The sequence below is a fragment of the Acomys minous genome (assembly GCF_964271855.1).
Source record: "Acomys minous genome assembly, chromosome: 16".
In the NCBI taxonomy this organism is placed as follows: Eukaryota; Metazoa; Chordata; class Mammalia; order Rodentia; family Muridae; genus Acomys; species Acomys minous.
Genome location: NC_140498.1, coordinates 74,487,502 through 74,505,536, shown reverse-complemented (window position 1 = coordinate 74,505,536; position 18,035 = coordinate 74,487,502). Strand labels below are relative to the sequence as shown.

The window sequence follows — 18,035 nt, the reverse complement described above, 5'->3', positions numbered from 1 at the left end:
GTCAGATCCCCTGGAGCTGGAGTTACAGGCCACTGTGAGACACTTGTTATGGGTGCTGTGCTGGAGACAAACTTAGGTCCTCTAGAAAAGAAACATGTAATCTGAGTCACAATTTTTGTTTGTTTGTTTGGTTGGTTTTTGAGCCAGGGTTTCAGCCCGGCAGTGGTGGCGCACGCCTTTAATCCCAGCACTTGAGAGGCAGAGGCAGGCGGATCGCTGTGAGTTCAAGGCCAGCCTGGTCTACAAAGCGAGTCCAGGAGAGCCAAGGCTACACAGAGAAACCCTGTCTGGGGGGGGGGGGGAAGTTCCAGATCACATGCCTGTAATCCCAGCATTAGAGAGGTTGAGGATCCAGAGTCTAAGACCATCCTAGGCTGCATATTGAGTTCAACGTCAACCTTGGCTATTTGAGAGCCTGTCTTTTGTTTGTTTGTTTTTTGTTTTTCGAGACAGGGTTTCTCTGTGTAGCTCTGGCTGTCCTGGAACTTGTTCTGTATGTAGACCAGGCTGGCCTCAAACTCAGAGATCTGCCTGACTTTGCTTCCGGAGCGCTGGGGATTATGTCTTAAACAAAAAGAGTCTGAGGTCAGAGGGGAGCTAAACATGTTTTATAGAGGGAGGAGGGAGGCATAAACTATTAACGGCCGAGGGCTGAAATGTTACTGATTAATCTGATGCGCTGGGGGTTGTCCGGTAGAATCATCTCGATGACACACCTCTGTAAATACGTTCCCAGAGAGACTGAACCCAGTTGGCCATATCCACCCTGAACATGGGTGTTAGTATCCCAAGGGCTCGGATCCTGGACTGAATCAGTGGAGGAAGCAAGCAGCACCCATTTCTCTTTGCTTCCTGTGTTTTCAGCATGAGCAGTTCCTGGTGCCACGCCTTTCCTCTCGAGATGGGCTCCATGCCCTCAAACCATCCATCCAAACACACTGTACCTGCCTAAGGCGCATATGGGGACCCCATCTCAAAAGCAAGTAAGGGTTGGATGTTCTGCCTGAGAGAGATAGTTACATGGCGTTCTGGCTTCTAGAACATTCTCTGCCCCATTCACCTAGTCCACACCGCCTCAGCCTCCGGGGCTTTTACTCAACAGTCTCTTTTGATGTATCTTAGGTGATCCAGGGTCAGGCCAGATTTCTTGGAGTTTTGTTGTTGTTGTTTTGGGAGTTTGTTTTTGTTTTTTCCGAGACAGGGTTTCTCTGTGTAGCCTTGGCTGTCCTGGACTCACTTTGTAGACCAGGCTGGCCTCAAATTCCCATCGATCTGCCTGGCTCTGCCTCCTGAGTGCTAGCAGCTTTCTTGTTTCTGAAGTTCTGTTTAAAAAAAAAATTTTTTTTTTGTGAGCCTAGCCTTTAAGGGCTAAGCCATCTCTCCAGCCCTAAATATGTTTGTGTGCACGCGCGCGCGTGTGTGCGTGCGTGCGTGCGCGCGCGCGCGCAGATGTATTAGCATCTGTTCCATCTGAGCTGATCTGGGCTCCTTCTTACGTCCCAGACCTCCGCATATAGCAGATCTTCAGTAAACAAAGGCTCGGGCAGGCAGAGAAGATGGTTTTTTGTTTTTGTTTTTGCTGTTCCTTTTTCCCCCGAGACAAAAGTCTCCCTGTGTAGCCTTGGTTGCCCTGGGCTCACTTTGTAGACCAAGTTGGCCTCGAACTCACAGAGATCTGCCTGCCTCTGCCTCCCAAGTGCTAGGATTAAAGGTGTGTGCCAGCACACCCTGCTAAAATGGGATTATAACCTTTAGGAAGGCATTTCTCAAGGGGAACAGGCTGCTAGATTTGTGAGCATGCTTGTGCCTAGTGTGGTTACCCCCATGATTCCGTACTTGGAAGGGTAAGAGGGGCTGTGAGCCTGATGGCTAAAATTAATGTTCTTTTCTTTTTTAAGATTTATTTATTGGGGAGATGGGCGTGGTGGCACACGGCTTTAATCTCAGCATTCGGGAGGCAGAGGCTGGCGGATCACTATGAGTTTGAGGCCAGCCTGGTCTACAAAGTGAGTCCAGGACAGCCAAGGCTACACAGAGAAACCCTGTCTTGAAAAACAAAACAAACAAACAAACAAAAAACAACAACCAAAAAAAAAAAAAAGATTTATTGGGCTGGAGAGATGGCTCAAAGATTAACAGCACTGACTGTTCTTCCAAAGGTCTTGAGTTCAATTCCCAGCAACCACACGGTGGCTCACAATCATCTATAATGAGATCTGGTGCCCTCTTCTGGTGTGCAGTTGTACATGCAGATACAACATTGTATACATAATAAATAAATAAATAAATATTTTTTTTTTAAAAGATTTACTCGAGAGGCAGAGGCAGGCGGGTCTCTGTGAGATCAAGGTCAGCCTGATCTACAAAGCAAGTCCAGGACAGTCAAGGCTACACAGAGAGACCCTGTCTCGAAAAACCAAAAATAAATAAATAAATTAATTAATTAAAAAGATTTATTTATTATGTACCTGCATACCAGAAGAGGGCACTAGATCTTATTATGGATGGTTATAAGTCACCATGTGGTTGCTGGGAACTGAACTCAGGACCTTTGGAAGAGCAGCCAGTGCTCTTAACCTCTAAGCCATCTCTCCAACCCTATCATTAATTTTTAAACTGCCAGGATCCTCAATCATCTAGCAGACAAATCTCTGGTCTTTTGTTTGTTTGTTTGTTTGCTTGTTTGTTTTGTTTTCTTTTTTTGAGACAGAGTTTCTCCGTGTAGCCTTGACTGTCCTGGATTCCCTTTGTAGACCAGGCTGGCCTCGAACTCTCAGTGATCCATCTGCCTCTGCCCCCAAGTACTAGGATTAAAGGCATGTGCCACTACTGTCCGGCTAAATCTTTGAGAACCTTTGGACTGAGATCCAGGACAGAATTAAAAGGAGAAAGCGAGCTGAGCACCAGGTTTCACCTTTCTCTGCTTCCTGTCTGTGGATACACTGTGGCCAACCGCCTCACGCCCCTGCTGTTGTGACGTCCCTACTAAACCAACTGAACACTAGAACTGTGACCTGCAATAAACCCTGCCTTCCATGAATTGCCCTGGCCACAGCAACAAGAAGAGAAACATCGTGACAGCCCACTTAAAAAAAAAAGCCTGCCTCAGGAGTAGAGTACTTACCTATTCAAAGCCAGCCTTCTTTCCCAGAACCACAAAATAAATAAGGAGGTGGAGAGACAGCTCAGCAGTTTAAGAGTGCTGGCTGCCCTTCCCTAGCACTGGAGCTATTTTGTTTGTTCACTCGTTTGTTTGGTTTTTCAAAACAGGGTTTCTCTCTGGAGCCTTGGCTGTCCTGAACTCGCTTTGTAGACCAGGCTGGATTCGAACTCTAACTCATAGAGACCCACCAGTTTCTGCCTCCCATGTGCTGGGATTACAGCTACTATCTGTAACTCTAGCGTCAGAGGATCTGATGCCCTTTTCTAGCCTCCGAGGACACTTGCACGTTGTGGCCCACACTCACACAGGCACATATACATAAATAGAAACAAACACTTAAAAATAAATAAACAGGGCTAGAGAGATGGCTCAGGGCGTTAAGAGTACTGACTGCTCTTCCATTCTGAACCTGGGTTCAATTCTCAGCATCCTAAACTATGCGAGGCCCTGCCTCAACATAAATAAATATTCAATTTAATTATAATTGTGTTCAGGAGCTGAAGGGATGGCTCAGTGGTTAAGAGCATTTTTTGCTCTTGCAGAGGACCCCTGCCACCACACACATGGTGGTTCACAATTGTCCATAACTCCTGTCCACGGGGAAGCTGCCACCTTCATCTGACCTCCCCTGCCATTAGGCGTGCATATGGTATGCAGGCACACATGCAGGCAAAAACAGAAAACAAACCAACCACCACCATAGACATTGAATAAAATAAACTAGTGGGCGTGGTGGCGTACGCCTTTAAGCCCAGCACTCGGGAGGCAGAGGCAAGGGGATCTCTGTGAGTTCGAAAGCAGCCTGGTCTACAAATCGAGTCCACGACAAAACAAAAACAAAATTCCAAATAAATAAACAAGCAAAAAAACGTTGTGGGTCATAAAACGTTCCTAACTCCTGTGTGGTTTAAACTAGAGAATGTACAAGAAAGCATCAACAGATTTCTCAACCTCTCCGTTCAAAAGCTGGGGAGACGCCAGGCTGATGGAGAAACAGGACCTCAGGTGGTGAGGTGGGAAAACATACAGAGGGTGGGGGTAGGGCCCTTGGGAGGATGAGCCCAATCTGGAACCTCCAGGGGCCCTCAGGGAACCCCTAAACAAGCTGCAATGCAGCTGACATCCCTGCCACACCCGGGCCAGCAGGCAGGAATTTGCCCCTAGTGACCTCCCCAGGCACACTCCTGTCACCATGGCGACAGGCTTAGGGAACAAGCAGCCTGATTGTCCCTGCCCAGCAGGGCAGGTGAAACCCTGGCGGCCACGTGACCGATACTGAGCCAGGTGCGGTTAACAGGACGCTTGCGGGCCTCCAGCTTTAACCCGTTCGCCGCCCGTTCGCCGCCAGGGTGCAGTGTCTCTGCTTTCCAGCCAAGCCACATACATATATCTCTTAGGTCCTGGTTTTGCAGCCCGAGGGGCAATGACGAAATTATGAGGGCCCTAGACTAGGTGGAAGATGGAGACTGGGAAGGAATCTAGCTTGAACCACGTTAGTGACTCGAGCTGGGTAACTTCGTTTTCTTTCTTTCCTTTGGGATAAAATAAGGATGGGCTGAGCAAGATGGCTCAGTGGTGATGACTTGACTTCAGTCCTTGGGACCTACATGGAAGGAGAGAACTGATCACCATTTGTCCTCTGACTCCACATGTTGGCAACACACGTAAAGACATACGATAAATGTTATAAAAGGGGGGGGGCGGGGACGGGGCGGTGGTGGCACATGCCTTTAATCCCAGCACTCAGGAGGCAGAGGCAGGTGGGTCGCTGTGAGTTCGAGGACAGCCTGGTCTACAAAGCGAGTCCAGGACAGGCAAGGCTACACAGAGAAACCCTGTCTCAAAAAAAAAAAAAAGTATAATATGGGGGGGGGGGCTAGGAGCTATGGCCCAGGAGTACACAGCCCTTGTCCAACACGCACAAGAGGAGAATGTACTCTAAGCATTCTTAGAGTTGCTGGAAGCCAACCAACGGATATTCCCAGGCTTGGCCAACAAGCTGGGAAAGGTTGGACAGCTCTGGGATGACTCTCCCCCAACAGGCCATCCCCAGACCGTGCCCAGAGAGTTTTACCGGATTCTCCGATTCTCTGTCCCTCCCACTACTACTCTCTCTGGAATGTTCACCTGGGACCTTCACTCCAGCTGGTTTTTCTGCTTGCCAGGTTCGGCCTTGAGCAAGCCAGGTGACCACATGGCTGATGGGGGGGGGGGGGGGGAAGAGGTAGCGGGATTATGTCTGTCCTCAAGGCGGCTCCTGACACCAGATCTGGGCTATTTGGCTTGCTCTTGGGCATTGTGCTCAAAGGTTGTGTGCCAGGTTGGGGTGAGCTGGCTAGACAGAAAGTTGACTGGTCAGAAACTGTTTAACAACACTACTTTTCCCCTACAGAACTATGAACCCTTTGGCTCCGGGGGCTGGTGAGTGGGCTCAGTGGATAAAGGCACTTGCGGCGAGGTATAATGACATGAGTTCAACCCCTGGATCCTACACGGAGAAAGAAGAGGAGATTCCCTCAAGTTGTTTGCTGACCTCTGCATGTGTGCTGTGACACTTTTGCATCCAGACAGACAGACAGAAACACACACACACACACACACACACACACACACACACACACACGAGAAACACACAGAAAGATACACGTAGATGTACAATAAATAAAAATAAATAAATACATGTTTTAAAAAAAAGAATTTAGCAGGGCATGATGGCAGCACTGGGGAGGCAGAGGCAGGTGCCTCCCTGTGAGTTCAAGGCTAGCATGGTCAGAGTTCAGGACAGCCAAGGCTACACAGAAAAACTCTGTCTCAAAAAAGCAAAAGAAACAAAGAGTCAAACAAAGAGGGTGCTGGAGAGATGGCTTAGTGGTTAAGAGTTCTTGTTGATCTTTCAGAGGAACCGGGTTTGATTCCCAGCACCTACACATGGTGACTCACAACCATCTGTGCTCCAGGGGATCCAACACCTTTACCTGGCCTCTGTGGGCACCAGACACGCATGTGGTACACCGACATATATGCAGGCTAAATACCCATATATATAAAATAAAAATAAATCTAAAAGCAAAGTTAGGAAAAAGAAAGAAAATAACAGATAGGTCTTTCCCCGCCCTGAATCAAATAGAGCTCAGATGTCCCTGTCAAACATCTAATAAGTTGGGGCTGGCAAGAAGGCTCAGAGGTTAAGTGCACTGGCTGCCCTGAGTTCAATTCCCGGAAACCACATGATGGCTCACAACCATCTATAATGAGATAGGGTGCCCTCTTCTGGCATGCAGGCACACATGCAGGCACGCATGCAGGCAGAATATTGTATACATAATAAATTAATAAAAATAAATAAATTTATTTTTTTCGAGACAGGGCTTCTCTGTATAGCCTTGGCTCTTCTAGACTCACTTTGTAGACCAGGCTGGCCTCGAATTCACAGGGATCTTCCTACCTATGCCTCCCAAGTGCTGGGATTAAAGGCGTGCACCACCACATCCGGCCTCAATTAAAAAAAAAAAATCTAATAACTCTCTGAGGCCAACAGATCAATGACAGTCTGGAAGGACCCTTTGTTAACTCAGAATAGAACAGAACAGCTGTGGAGTCCCCTCCTGCGGAGAGATGAACTCTGGGAGTTGGTACACAGCCTGTTTCAGACATGTCCTAGTCTCATTGTATCTCTATGTCTGGTTAGTGGGCACTTGACCAGATTCCTGAGAGAGTTTTGCCAAATATTTCTCCAGTGCTCTTAAATACTTGTGTGTGTGTGTGTGTGTATGTGTGTGTGTGTGTGTGTGTATGTGTGTGTGTGTGTGTTGGAGAGGGGGGTGTGGGGTGAAAATTTGAACCCAGAGAGTCATGAATTAAGGAAACAAGCAATCCATCATGGAAATATATTCTTTGTTTGTCTTATTTTGTTTTGTTTGAGACAGAGTCTATGTAGCCCTGGCTATCATGAAATTCACTGTGCAAACCAGGCCATGCATCACATGCCTGAAGTGCCCATGGAGTCCAGAAGACAGCACTGGATCCCCTGGAACTGGAGTTACAGACAGTTGTGAGCTGCTATGTGGGTGCCTAGAAACGAAGCCAGGGGCTGGAGAGATGGCTGAGAGGTTAAGAGCACTGGCTGCTCTTCCAAAGGTCATGAGTTCAATTCCCAGCAACCAGCCGGTGGCTCACAACCACCTATAATGAGATCTGGCCTGCAGGCAGAATATTGTATACATAATGAATAAATAAATCTTTTTAAAAAAGAAAGAAAGAAAGAAAGCCAGTTCCTCTGGAAGAACAGTCATACTTCTTAACTGCTGGGCCCTCTCTCTAGCCACTTGGTGATCCAAAGGCATGCTGGGCAGCACTTGGGAGGCAGAGGCAAACAGATCTCTGTGAGTTCGAGGCCAGCCTTATCTAAAAAGCCAGTCCAGGACAGCCAAGGCTACATGGAGAAACCCTGTGTCAAAAAACAAAACAAAACAAAAGATCAAAGATATGGTGCTTGGCTGGGGACTCTGGGATGGATTTGACTGAGGCCTTTAAGTGCTACTCGAATCTCAGGTATAGTGGCAAGGAGTCCTGAAGGCTCTCCAGCAGGTGTGCTTGCTATGACAAAAACAGCTCCAGGGCCTTTAATCCCAGCACTCAGTAGGCAGAGGCTGGTGGATTGCTGTGAGTTCGAGGCCAGCCTGGTCTATAAATTGAGTCTAGGACAGCCAAGGCTACACAGAGAGACCCTGTCTCAAAAAATAAAACAAAAACAAACAAACAAAACAGCTCCGAACTGTGAAAGGGTACACCGCAGCAGAAGGGGCCTGGAACCAAAAATGGACTCTCACTAGACTTCCTGTAGGAAGTGATTTCACTGCTGGTAAATGGCATGTTGCTAATCTTGGCTTGTGCGCTCTCTCTCTAGAGCTCTTTTTCTCTTCCTTTTTTTTTCTTTTTTCTTTTCTTTTTCAAGGCAAGGTTTCTTTGTGTAGTCCTGGCTGTCCTGGAACTCACTGTATAGACCAGGCTGGCCTTGAATTCAGAGATCCGCCTGCCTCGATATCCTGGCATCACAAGTGTGTGCCACCACACCTGGAGCCATATCTATTCAAGGCTTTTGTAATTACACACAAACCCCTGGCCCGGGGTTGATCCTGGGTCTTTCCATAATGACCTACATCACGGTGAAGATGACCTGGAAAGCCTCTTCCTCTTTTTTTTTTTTTTTTTTTTTTTTTGGTTTTTCGAGTCAGGGTCTCTTTGTAGCCTTGGCTGTTCTGGACTCACTTTGTAGACCAGGCTGGCCTCGAACTCACAGCGATCCGCCTGCCTCTGCCTCCCGAGTGCTGGGATTAAAGGCGTGCGCCACCACGCCCGGCCTGCCTCTTCCTCTTAGTTTTAACGTGCATTGGGTTTTTGCTGTTTGGTTTTTTTTTTTGGTTTTTCGAGACAGGGTTTCTCTGTGTAGCCTTGGCCATCCTGGACTCACTTTGTAGACCAGGCTGGCCTCGAACTCACAGCGATCTGCCTGCCTCTGCCTCCCGAGTGCTGGGATTAAAGGCGTGCGCCACCACCGCCCGGCTGGTTTTTGCTGTATTTCTATGTGAGGGTGTCAGATCCTGAAGTTACACACAGTTGAGATCTGCCATGTGGGTTACGGGAACTGAACTCTGGTCCTCTGGAAGACCACTCAGGTCTCTTAACTGTTGGGCCATTTCTCCAGCTCCCTCCTAGCTGTTTCTTGAGGGGACTTAAGAGAAACAAAGCATTCATGCTCTAGGAAGCCTGACATGGCCCCCAGCTGTGGAAGCATGGCGCCACCGAGCTGGCAGGCTCTGGAACAAGAGCCACTCCTGGCGCCTCCTGCCCTTGCTGGCGGCACCAAGAGCATGGCATCCACCCAGGGCTGTGCCTGAGGACAGAAGAGCCGGCCAGGTAGGGTCTGCTCGCCAGCCAAGAAAGGATGCCTTCAGCTTGCCAGGGACGCGCCCCATGCTCTTTGACCCGAAGACCTCCGGTCAAATCGGGAGAACTCTAGAAGACTGGGGTTTGGCCTAAGACATTACCAATGTGCTCTGGGAGGTGTGCACGGAATCAGAAAGGATTACGTAATGACGCAAGGGGTAGGGCCAGAATCTTAGGTGGCTCCGCCCAGGGCGGGGCCAAGGGAGTGACCTTCCGGAGCTGCAACCTCTTGAGGGATTGCGAAATCACGCAAGAGACCACCCGTAGTAGGGCGTGGCCAAGGAGCAGAGCTCGTAGAGACTTGAAAGTGAAAATTACGGAATGATGCAAGGGGCGATCCTTAAGTCTCCGGTGGCTCCGCCCAGAGCGTGGTCAAGAAGCCCATGTCCAATTGTCCTTCAGTGGCTATGGCGATAGATGGTGCAAAGAACAAAGCAGTGAGTGAGGGGCGTGCCACGCCCCGGGTGTGACAGGGGCTCACAGGTCTGAAAGAGATAGTGTAATGCCCAAGAGGCGGGGCCAGTCCTATATGGCACCGCCCTGGTCCTGGTCAGGAGCTAGGCTCTAAGCAGTTCGCAGTGTCTGCAGGAATTGCGTAATGGTGTAAGGGGCAGGGCCAGCGTTGTATGGCTACGCCCAGCGCGTAACCAAGACAGCTAGTCCCACAGACCAGACTCTAAGTGGCTGCAGGTAAAAACGTAATGTGCCAGGGTTGGAGCTAGCACTGACAGCTCCGCCCAAGAAGCGTCTGCATTGGGTAACGGTGCAAAGAGTGGGCTGAACTGAGCGCCTAGTTTACATTAGGCCACGTGACCTGGATTGGCGACTCGATGGGGGCAGAGAGGTAGGCGGAGCCCTAGTTAGAAACCTACAGGGTTCTGGGAGGCGGAGCGTGCGCAGGACATCTCTAGGAAGTACATTTTGTGGGCTGTTTGGGCATGCTCCGCTGGGCCCGAGCGTGGAGAGTCCCCCGTGGGACACTTGGTGCCTCCTCTCCCAGGTGCTCAGCGGTATCTGTCGCGTTCAGTAGTGGCCAAGGAAACGCCGATCCCAGGTCAGTCAAGGACACCGGGAGGGTAGCACACCACTGGTCCTCTTCCCACGCGGCCAGGCTGGCCCCGCCCCTCCTTTGGCCCCGCCCCTTCTCTCCTTCACTCTCCTCCCCTCCCCCCTTCCTCCATGGTGGACCCCACTTTCCAGGCCGCTGCCGCTGTCCTATACGCTTCTAGATGGAGAGACAACACTCCCAGCCATCGTCTTTTTGCATGGACTCTTCGGCAGCAAAACCAACTTCAACTCCATCGCCAAGGCGATGGTTCAGAGGACCGGCAGGAGGGTGAGCTTCCGGGTGGGGCGGTGCATGGGTGGGCGGTGGCTAAAGGGGAAGTAGGAGGGCAGTGGACTCTTGTTGATAAATGAAAAGTTGCGGTGCGCACAGTAACCCAGAAAACACCTAAGAGGAAGCCTGGCCCTGCAAGGTGCCTTCCAGTTAGTTCATTTATGGTAACGACCTCCACCGTTCCCTCCGTCGGGTCCTAAAGGAACCAGGACAAAATTCTGGTGCCCGTTAGCATACCAAAACACACGCTGGTCTCTTGACTTACTCTACCAGGCACGCCTCTCCGCTCTTGTCACCCCCACTCCTTACCATAAACCTTTACAGCCCAGCGGCTTCGCTGCCTTCCCACGGCTTCTCTTTCCTATATAACCCAGCCATTTCGGCCATGTGCTCTCTTGGTACTCGGCTCCTCTTTTGGTCTGCATGTCCTCTCTCCTTGGCACCTCAGGTTGCCATTTGACCTCCATGTGTACACCATGGCATGTGTGTCCACGCACATACTTGCATACACATACATACACGCGCACACACACACACACACACGCGCGCGCGCACATAATAAAACCAAGGAGTAAGTGGGTATCTACTAAAGAAGACACTCAAGATTGACCTCTGGGAGCTGGGCATGGTGGCACACATCTTTAATCCCAGCACTCGGGAGGTAGAGGCAGGCGGATCGCTGTGAGTTCGAGACCAGCCTGGCCTACAAAGAGGGTTCCAAAACACCCAGGACTATATATACATGGACACCCTGTCTCAAAAAAAAATTTTTTTTTTATTTGACCTTTGGCCCGCACATAATCTCCCATAGCCCCTACAAGGCTTTCTATTCTCCAGAATCAGGGTAACACCACTCCTCCTATTTCACCCCACTCCTCAGGTGCTGACAGTTGATGCCCGGAACCATGGCAGCAGCCCCCACAGTACAGACGCAAGCTATGAGGCCATGAGTCAGGACCTCCAGGGCCTCTTGCCACAGCTGGGCCTGATGCCCTGCGTCCTCGTTGGCCATAGCATGGGAGGAAAGACAGCCATGCTCTTGGCACTGCAGAAGGTGATCTGCACTCCCCCCCCCACCCCCTCTTGATGCACTGTGAACCTTAAGTGCCCAGCTAATAATGTGAGACCCAGCCCCACCTCTGGCGGTCAGGTTCCAGAGATTACTCTGGAGTGAGTGAGGTACAGTGAGTTTGTTTGGGACCTGTTGTGCTCTGATTCTCAACAGCCAGATGTTGTGGAGCGACTGGTCGTCGTAGACATAAGCCCAGTAGGAACCACACCTGGATCCTACCTGGGAGACTTCATAACAGCCATGAAGGCCGTTGATATCCCAGAGAAGGTGCCCCATTCCCAGGCCCGAAAACTGGTGGATAGACAGCTCAGCTCCGTTGTCAAGGTGATAACACACTCCTCTTGCGCACCCCCCCTTCCCGTGGTGTTGTAGACTAAGACGTGTCAGAGGAAAAAATGGTAAGTGGGCCTCACAGAGAGCCCTTCACAGCTGCCGGATCCCCCCTTCCTCCCTGCAACAGGACCCGAGTGTTCGGCAGTTCCTCCTCACTAACCTGGTGGAGGTAGATGGACGCTTCTCCTGGAGAGTGAACCTGGATATTTTAGCGCAGCACTTGGACAAGATTTTGACCTTCCCACAGCAGCTTGGATCCTACCCGGGGCCCACTCTCTTTCTGTGTGGTGGAAATTCTAAATATGTACAGTAAGCCAGTGTGGGACCACAGGGAGGGGCATGTTTTACTGGTTCCCAGCTGTGGGAGCCTGTGCGGATGGGGGGGGGGGGTCCTTGGGTGTGGCCATGGGGTATCTGGGAGCCTGGAAAGGCCACTGGGCATACAGGCTCATGTAACTCTAATTCTCACCTGTTCCCTCTTCCCCTCTTCTCTCTCTCTCTCTCTCTCTCTCTCTCTCTCTCTCTCTCTCTGTCTCTCTCTCACTTATTGCCATCTGGATCGGCTTTACTATGGCGGCCAGACCCAGCCACCACTCGGAGATTAGGCGGCTCTTTCCTCAAGCCCAGATCCAGACCGTGTCTAATGCTGGCCACTGGGTCCACAGCGACAAACCCCAAGACTTCATGGATGCTGTCAACAGCTTCTTGGCTTAAGAAGTAGCTCTTTAGCCGGGCATGGTGGCGCACGCCTTTAATCCCCAGCACTCAGGAGGCAGAAGCAGGAGGATCTCTGTGAGTTCGAGGCCAGCCTGATTTACAGAGTGAGTCCCAGGACAGCCAGGACTACAAGAGAAACCATGTCTTGAAAAACCAAAAAGAGAAAAAACAACAAACAAACAAACAAACAAACAAAAGAAGTGGGTCTTTAAAAGAGCACGCAACTTGTTCCTTTGCTTCCACACAGAAAAGCTCAGGTGGGCACAGAGAGGACTAAGGGGCACAGAGGGGGTCCAACACTTTAATGATTAAAGACAGTCCCCTGAGAGTTGTGGGATCCGTTTTCACCACCATCGTCCCCTCTGGCTCTGTGAGAGCTGGAACCAGGGGCTCCTGCCAGCACTTGGGTTCCCTTGTGTGCCCGGAGCAGGCCTGGACTCTCGCTGCAGTTGACTCTGCACCCGCTCTCGAACCATCTGCTGCATGTCCTCCTGGGCCCAGGAGAAGACAGCAGGTTCAAGGCGATCCCAGGGGACTGAGGGGTGCCTTCCGAGCCTCCCGAGAGCCACAGGCCCCACCCTACCTCCCAGGACTCCACCTCCTGCTTCAGCCTCAGTTTCTCCTGCAGGACCTCCAGCAGCTGAGCCTCCACTGTGCGCAGCCTGGCTCTACAGGAGTCCAGCTCAGCTTCCACAGCTTGTTTCCTGCAGGCAGCAGGCGGGGATGGGATGGGATGGGGTGGTGTTTGTGTGTGTGTGTGTGTGTGTGTGTGTGTGTGTGTGTGTTTTCTAGTGCCTATCTTCCAGAGATGTCTGGAGTCCCCTTCCTCTCCTCTAGCAGGAAAGGGTCTTTCCCCACCCCCCCTCCGACCCTCTCCTGCAGTTTCTCTCACTTAGCAATGGCTTCATCCCGCTCCTGCAGGACTTGCTCCAGGGAGGGCTCTGGCCGGATGTCCCCCAGTGCTTCAGCCGCTCAGGATTCTGGGTTCTGTTGGAGGGTGATGGGTAAGAAGGCAGTGATTTGGGCTTTGTATGAATGAGAAGGCACCCCCCCCCCCAAGTCTTCTGCCTTGGCCTTAACTCCGGCCACTACCTACCTTATGCTGTTTCCTTCCAGTCTTTCCACCCTATGCCTCCAGGGGGCGCTCCACCCTCATCATGTAAAGCCCCACGAGAAACTTAGCCTGGCTAGCTGGGAAGTAGACCATAGGACTTTGGGTCTTATTCAGGAATGGCCTGGTTCAACAGAGCGGACAGTGTTTGGAACTCCCAAAGAGAAAGAGGTTCCCACATAGTCCCCAGGAAATAATAGTGAGTAAGCTGGGGACGCTTACCTTTCGATGGTCCTAGAGAGTGACTGCCTGGTGACAGGAGACTCAGTTGGTTGAGGCCAGCAGAAGGCAGAGCCCTTTGCCCTTCCAGGCAAGGCACTCCCCAGCAGACTCCACCTACTGAAGGACAGACTAGGGCAAGGAGCAAGCACACCTCCCTCTTACACCTTGGAAGGCCTCGGCCCTTTTCCCCAAGTCTTGCCTCCCTTCGCCCCCAGGGGGCGCTCCACCTATGTCTTGCAACAGCAAAGCAGGGACAAAAAAATCCGAAGGCGGTGTTACCAATATGGTTTTGTTGTTGTTGAGTTTATTTTTGGTTTTTCAAACAGGGCTTCTCTGTGTAGCCCTGGCTATCCTTCATAGACCAGGCTGGCCTTGAACTCAGCGATCTACTTTCCTCTGCTTTCTGAGATTAAAAACATGTCTCACCAGCACCCAGCTCCTTATCAATAAATACCTTGAACATCCACTCTATACTGTTACTACTATATCCCAAACATGCGCTGCCAGGCAAGCTCTCTAACTGAACTACATTTCCAAGTCAAGGGCCTTTGTTTTGAGACACGGTTTCTCTGTGTAGCCCTTGGCTGTCCTGGAACTCACTGTGTAAACCAGGTTGGCCTCAAGCTTAGAGAGAGAGAGAGAGACCTGTCTCTGCCTCCTGGGTTCTGGGATTAAAGGCGTGTGTGCCACCACACTAGGCTCAGGTTTTTTTCATCCCAATTTCACATCGCTCTGTAGTGTCTGCAAGACAATCCCTTTAAAGTAGAAATCTATTATAAGGTGCCGGAGAGACGTCTCGGGGGTTGAGAGCACTGGCTGCTCTTCCAGAGGACCTGGGTTTGATTCCCAGCACCCACAAGGCAGCTCACAACTATCGTCTGTAACGCCAGTTCTAGGAGACCCAATGCCTTCACACAGACATGCATGGGGTCAGAACACCAATCACATGAAATTAAGTAAATTTTTTTTTTCAAATCTAGCGTGGGACCATGTATCATACCTGCTTGTTCCCTAGTCTCAACCCAGATGATGTGCAGCCTGTGCTGTTTTTATGACCTTGACATCTGAACCACTCTCTCATTTGGGTTTACTCCGCCATTTCCTCTTGATTGAACCATCCTTTTGCACTTCCAACAGAAGCATCCCAACAATGAGGCTGGTTTCTGCTGCTGTCCTGTGTGGATTCAAAGCATGACATTAATGTCAATCACCTAAGACTTCTTTTGTCCAAGACAGGGTTTCTGTCTGTAGCCCTGGAGGCCACAAAATCAGTGATCCTCCTGTCTCTGCCTCCTGAGTGCTGGGATTACAGGTGTGTGCCACGCCCCCTCCCCTCAATACTTTTGAGACTTTGAGAATCTTTTTTCTTGTTTTAGTTCTTTGTTCAGTGTTCCCTAATGAGTGAACATAGGCACCTGCACATGCTAGGCAAGTGTTCTGCTGCCTAACCACGTTCTATTAACTAACAGGGGAGTTCTGGGCAGGTGTATTACCACTGAGATACCCCAATCCCTCACTGGGGGATTCTAGGCAGGGGCTCTGCCACTGAGCCACACCCCAGCCCCTCACTGGGGGATTCTAGGCAGGGGCTCTGCCACTGAGCCACACCCCAGCCCCTCACTGGGGGATTCTAGGCAGGGGCTCTGCCACTGAGCCACACCCCAGCCCCTCACTGGGGGATTCTAGGCAGGTGCTCTACCACTGAGCCACACCCCCAGCCTCTCACTGGGGGATTCTAGGCAGGTGCTCTACCACTGAGCCACACCCCAGCCCCTCACTGGGGGATTCTAGGCAGGTGCTCTACCACTGAGCCACACCCCCAGCCTCTCACTGGGGGATTCTAGGCAGGTGCTCTACCACTGAGCCACACCCCAGCCCCTCACTGGGGGATTCTAGGCAGGTGCTCTACCACTGAGCTACACCCCAGCCCCTCACTGGGGGATTCTAGGCAGGTGATCTACCACTGAGCCACACCCCAGCCCCTCACTGGGGGATTCTATGCAGGGGCTCTACCACTGAGCCACCCCCCAGCCCCTCACTGGGGGATTCTAGGCAGGTGCTCTACCACTGAGCCACACCCCCTGCTCGTAGAATAACATTTTTGGTTTATTTATTTATTTATTTATTTTTGTTGTTTGCTTTTCAAGACAGGGTTTCTCTGTGTAATAGCCTTGGCTGTCCTAGAACTCACTCTGTAAACCAGGCTGGCCTCAGATACACAGAAATCCCCTGCCTCTGCCTCCCTAGTGCTGGGGTTAGAGGTGTGCGCTACCACGCCCAGCTACAATAACATTTTATGTGATAGGCTTGAACATCTCAGCATCCTTGGATTAGGTTGTGGTTAGGATTTTTGGTTTTTGTTTTACTTTGGAGGGGGAATTTTGAGACAAGGTCTCTCTGTATAGCCCTGGCTGTCCTGGAACACACTGTAGACCAAGCTGGCCTCAAACTCAGAGATCTGTCTGCCTCTGCCTGGGAGTCCTGGGATTAAAGCCATGCACCCCCCACCCCACCCTTCAGCATAGTGGTAGAGATTCTTGAACCAGCATCTCCAAGGACAACCGTACTTAGAGATCATGATGAGGTCGCTATTAAATGGGTTCATTGCCCTTTGATGGGTGGGTGCATTTGTACATGCAAGCATCCATCTTCACATCTGTGTTGCTGTCTTCATAGATTGCACATTCGCTTACACTTTGCAGTGGTGTTCAGAGAAGCCTTACCTTTGTCCTTTCTTATTTCCTCTCTTCAAAAAGAAAGAAACAGAGGGCCAGCAAAGTGGCTACGTAGGTAAGTACCCTCCTGCCAAGCCTAAAGACGCTGGGATCTTCCGGGGCGATTATGAAAGTGACTGTGCGAGGGACAAATGCAAATGAAGGGTCTGAATAAACTTTCACAGGCCAAGAAAATGGAACAGCACTGTCCTTGAATGTCCACATGTACACCTTGTGGCTCAGGCATGACTACACGCATAAGGTACACGATGATAATAATAAAGTTAAAAGTTACAAAGAAAGAGAAGCCAGGCTCTCCTTACATCTCACTGATTTGCTCACTTCCTTAGTATGCCCTAATCTTTCCATTGGGTCACCCCTCACCTTTTGTTTATTTATTTTTAGACCAGACTGGCCTTGAACTCACAGAAATCCACCGGCCTCAGGATGCTGGGATTAAATGTGTGAGCCACCAAGGCCAGATCAACTTTTTTGTTTGTTTGTTTTTGTTTTTTCAAAAGAGGGCTTCTCTATGTAGCCCTGGCTGTCCTGGACTCGATTTGTAGATCAGGTTGGCCTTGAACTCACAGAGACCCGCCTTTCTCTGCCTCCAGAGTTCTGGGGTTAAAAGCATATGCCATTACTGCCTGGCCGCCAGATCAACTTTTATTTATTTGGTTGGCTTTGTTCTTAGATTTTTTTTGGTTTTTTGAGACAGGGTTTCTCTGTGTGTCCTTGACTGTCCTGGACTTGCTTTTGTAGACCAGGCTGGCCTTGAACTCACAGCAATCTACCTGCCTCTACCTCCCAAATGCTGGGATTAAAGGCGTGTGTTCCTAGATTTTATTCCATTTTTAATTATGTATCTGTGTGGGGATATGTACACACATAAGTGCAGATCCCTGTGAAGACCAGAAGAGAGTGTTGGACCCTGGAATTAATATGGGTTCTAGGAATAAAACTAGAGTGTCACATGAGAGCAGCAACTGCCCTCTCCAGGCTCTGTTAGTTTTGTTAGTTTGTTTTCTTTTCTTTTTTCAAGACAGGGTTTCTCTGTGTAGCTCTGACTGTCCTTTAACTCTTTCTGTAGACCAGGCTGGCCTCCAACTCAGATCCTCCTGCCTTTGCCTCCCACGTACTGGGATATGTTTTTGAGACAGGGCTAGTTAGTGTGTGTGTGTGTGTGTGTGTGTGTGTGTGTGTGTGTGTGTGTGTGTTATGGTGGTTCATGTCTTTAACGAGGAAAGGAGAGAGTAAGAGATAGTTTTTTGGTGTTGCCTTCTGAGTTCTGTGGGTACCAGGGTCGCACCTGATGTACTCTGGCAAAACAGCCATACACATTAAAAAGAAAGGGAATCGTCGCATCTCTGGTTTGTTTTCTCTTCATTTGTATTTCCTTGTGCCATATCGAGACCGTT

The 18,035-nt window shown here is 50.3% G+C and overlaps 1 protein-coding gene and 1 long non-coding RNA gene across 2 annotated transcripts; both read left to right on the top strand.

The window, feature by feature from the left end:
- Positions 1 to 4,030: 4,030 nt before the first annotated feature.
- LOC311587634 lies at positions 4,031 to 5,738 on the top strand. Its single transcript, XR_014775923.1, has 3 exons — positions 4,031 to 4,673; positions 5,206 to 5,349; positions 5,556 to 5,738. It is a non-coding gene; the product is annotated as an uncharacterized lncRNA (long non-coding RNA).
- A 4,218-nt stretch (positions 5,739 to 9,956) lies between these two features.
- Positions 9,957 to 14,369, top strand: ABHD11 (abhydrolase domain containing 11). Its single transcript, XM_084764652.1, has 6 exons — positions 9,957 to 10,163; positions 10,310 to 10,445; positions 11,329 to 11,502; positions 11,674 to 11,844; positions 11,981 to 12,162; positions 12,435 to 14,369. The coding sequence occupies exons 1-6, from the start codon at positions 10,048 to 10,050 to the stop codon at positions 12,565 to 12,567; spliced, it is 912 nt and encodes a 303-aa protein (XP_084620778.1). The 5' UTR covers positions 9,957 to 10,047; the 3' UTR covers positions 12,568 to 14,369.
- Positions 14,370 to 18,035: the final 3,666 nt, after the last annotated feature.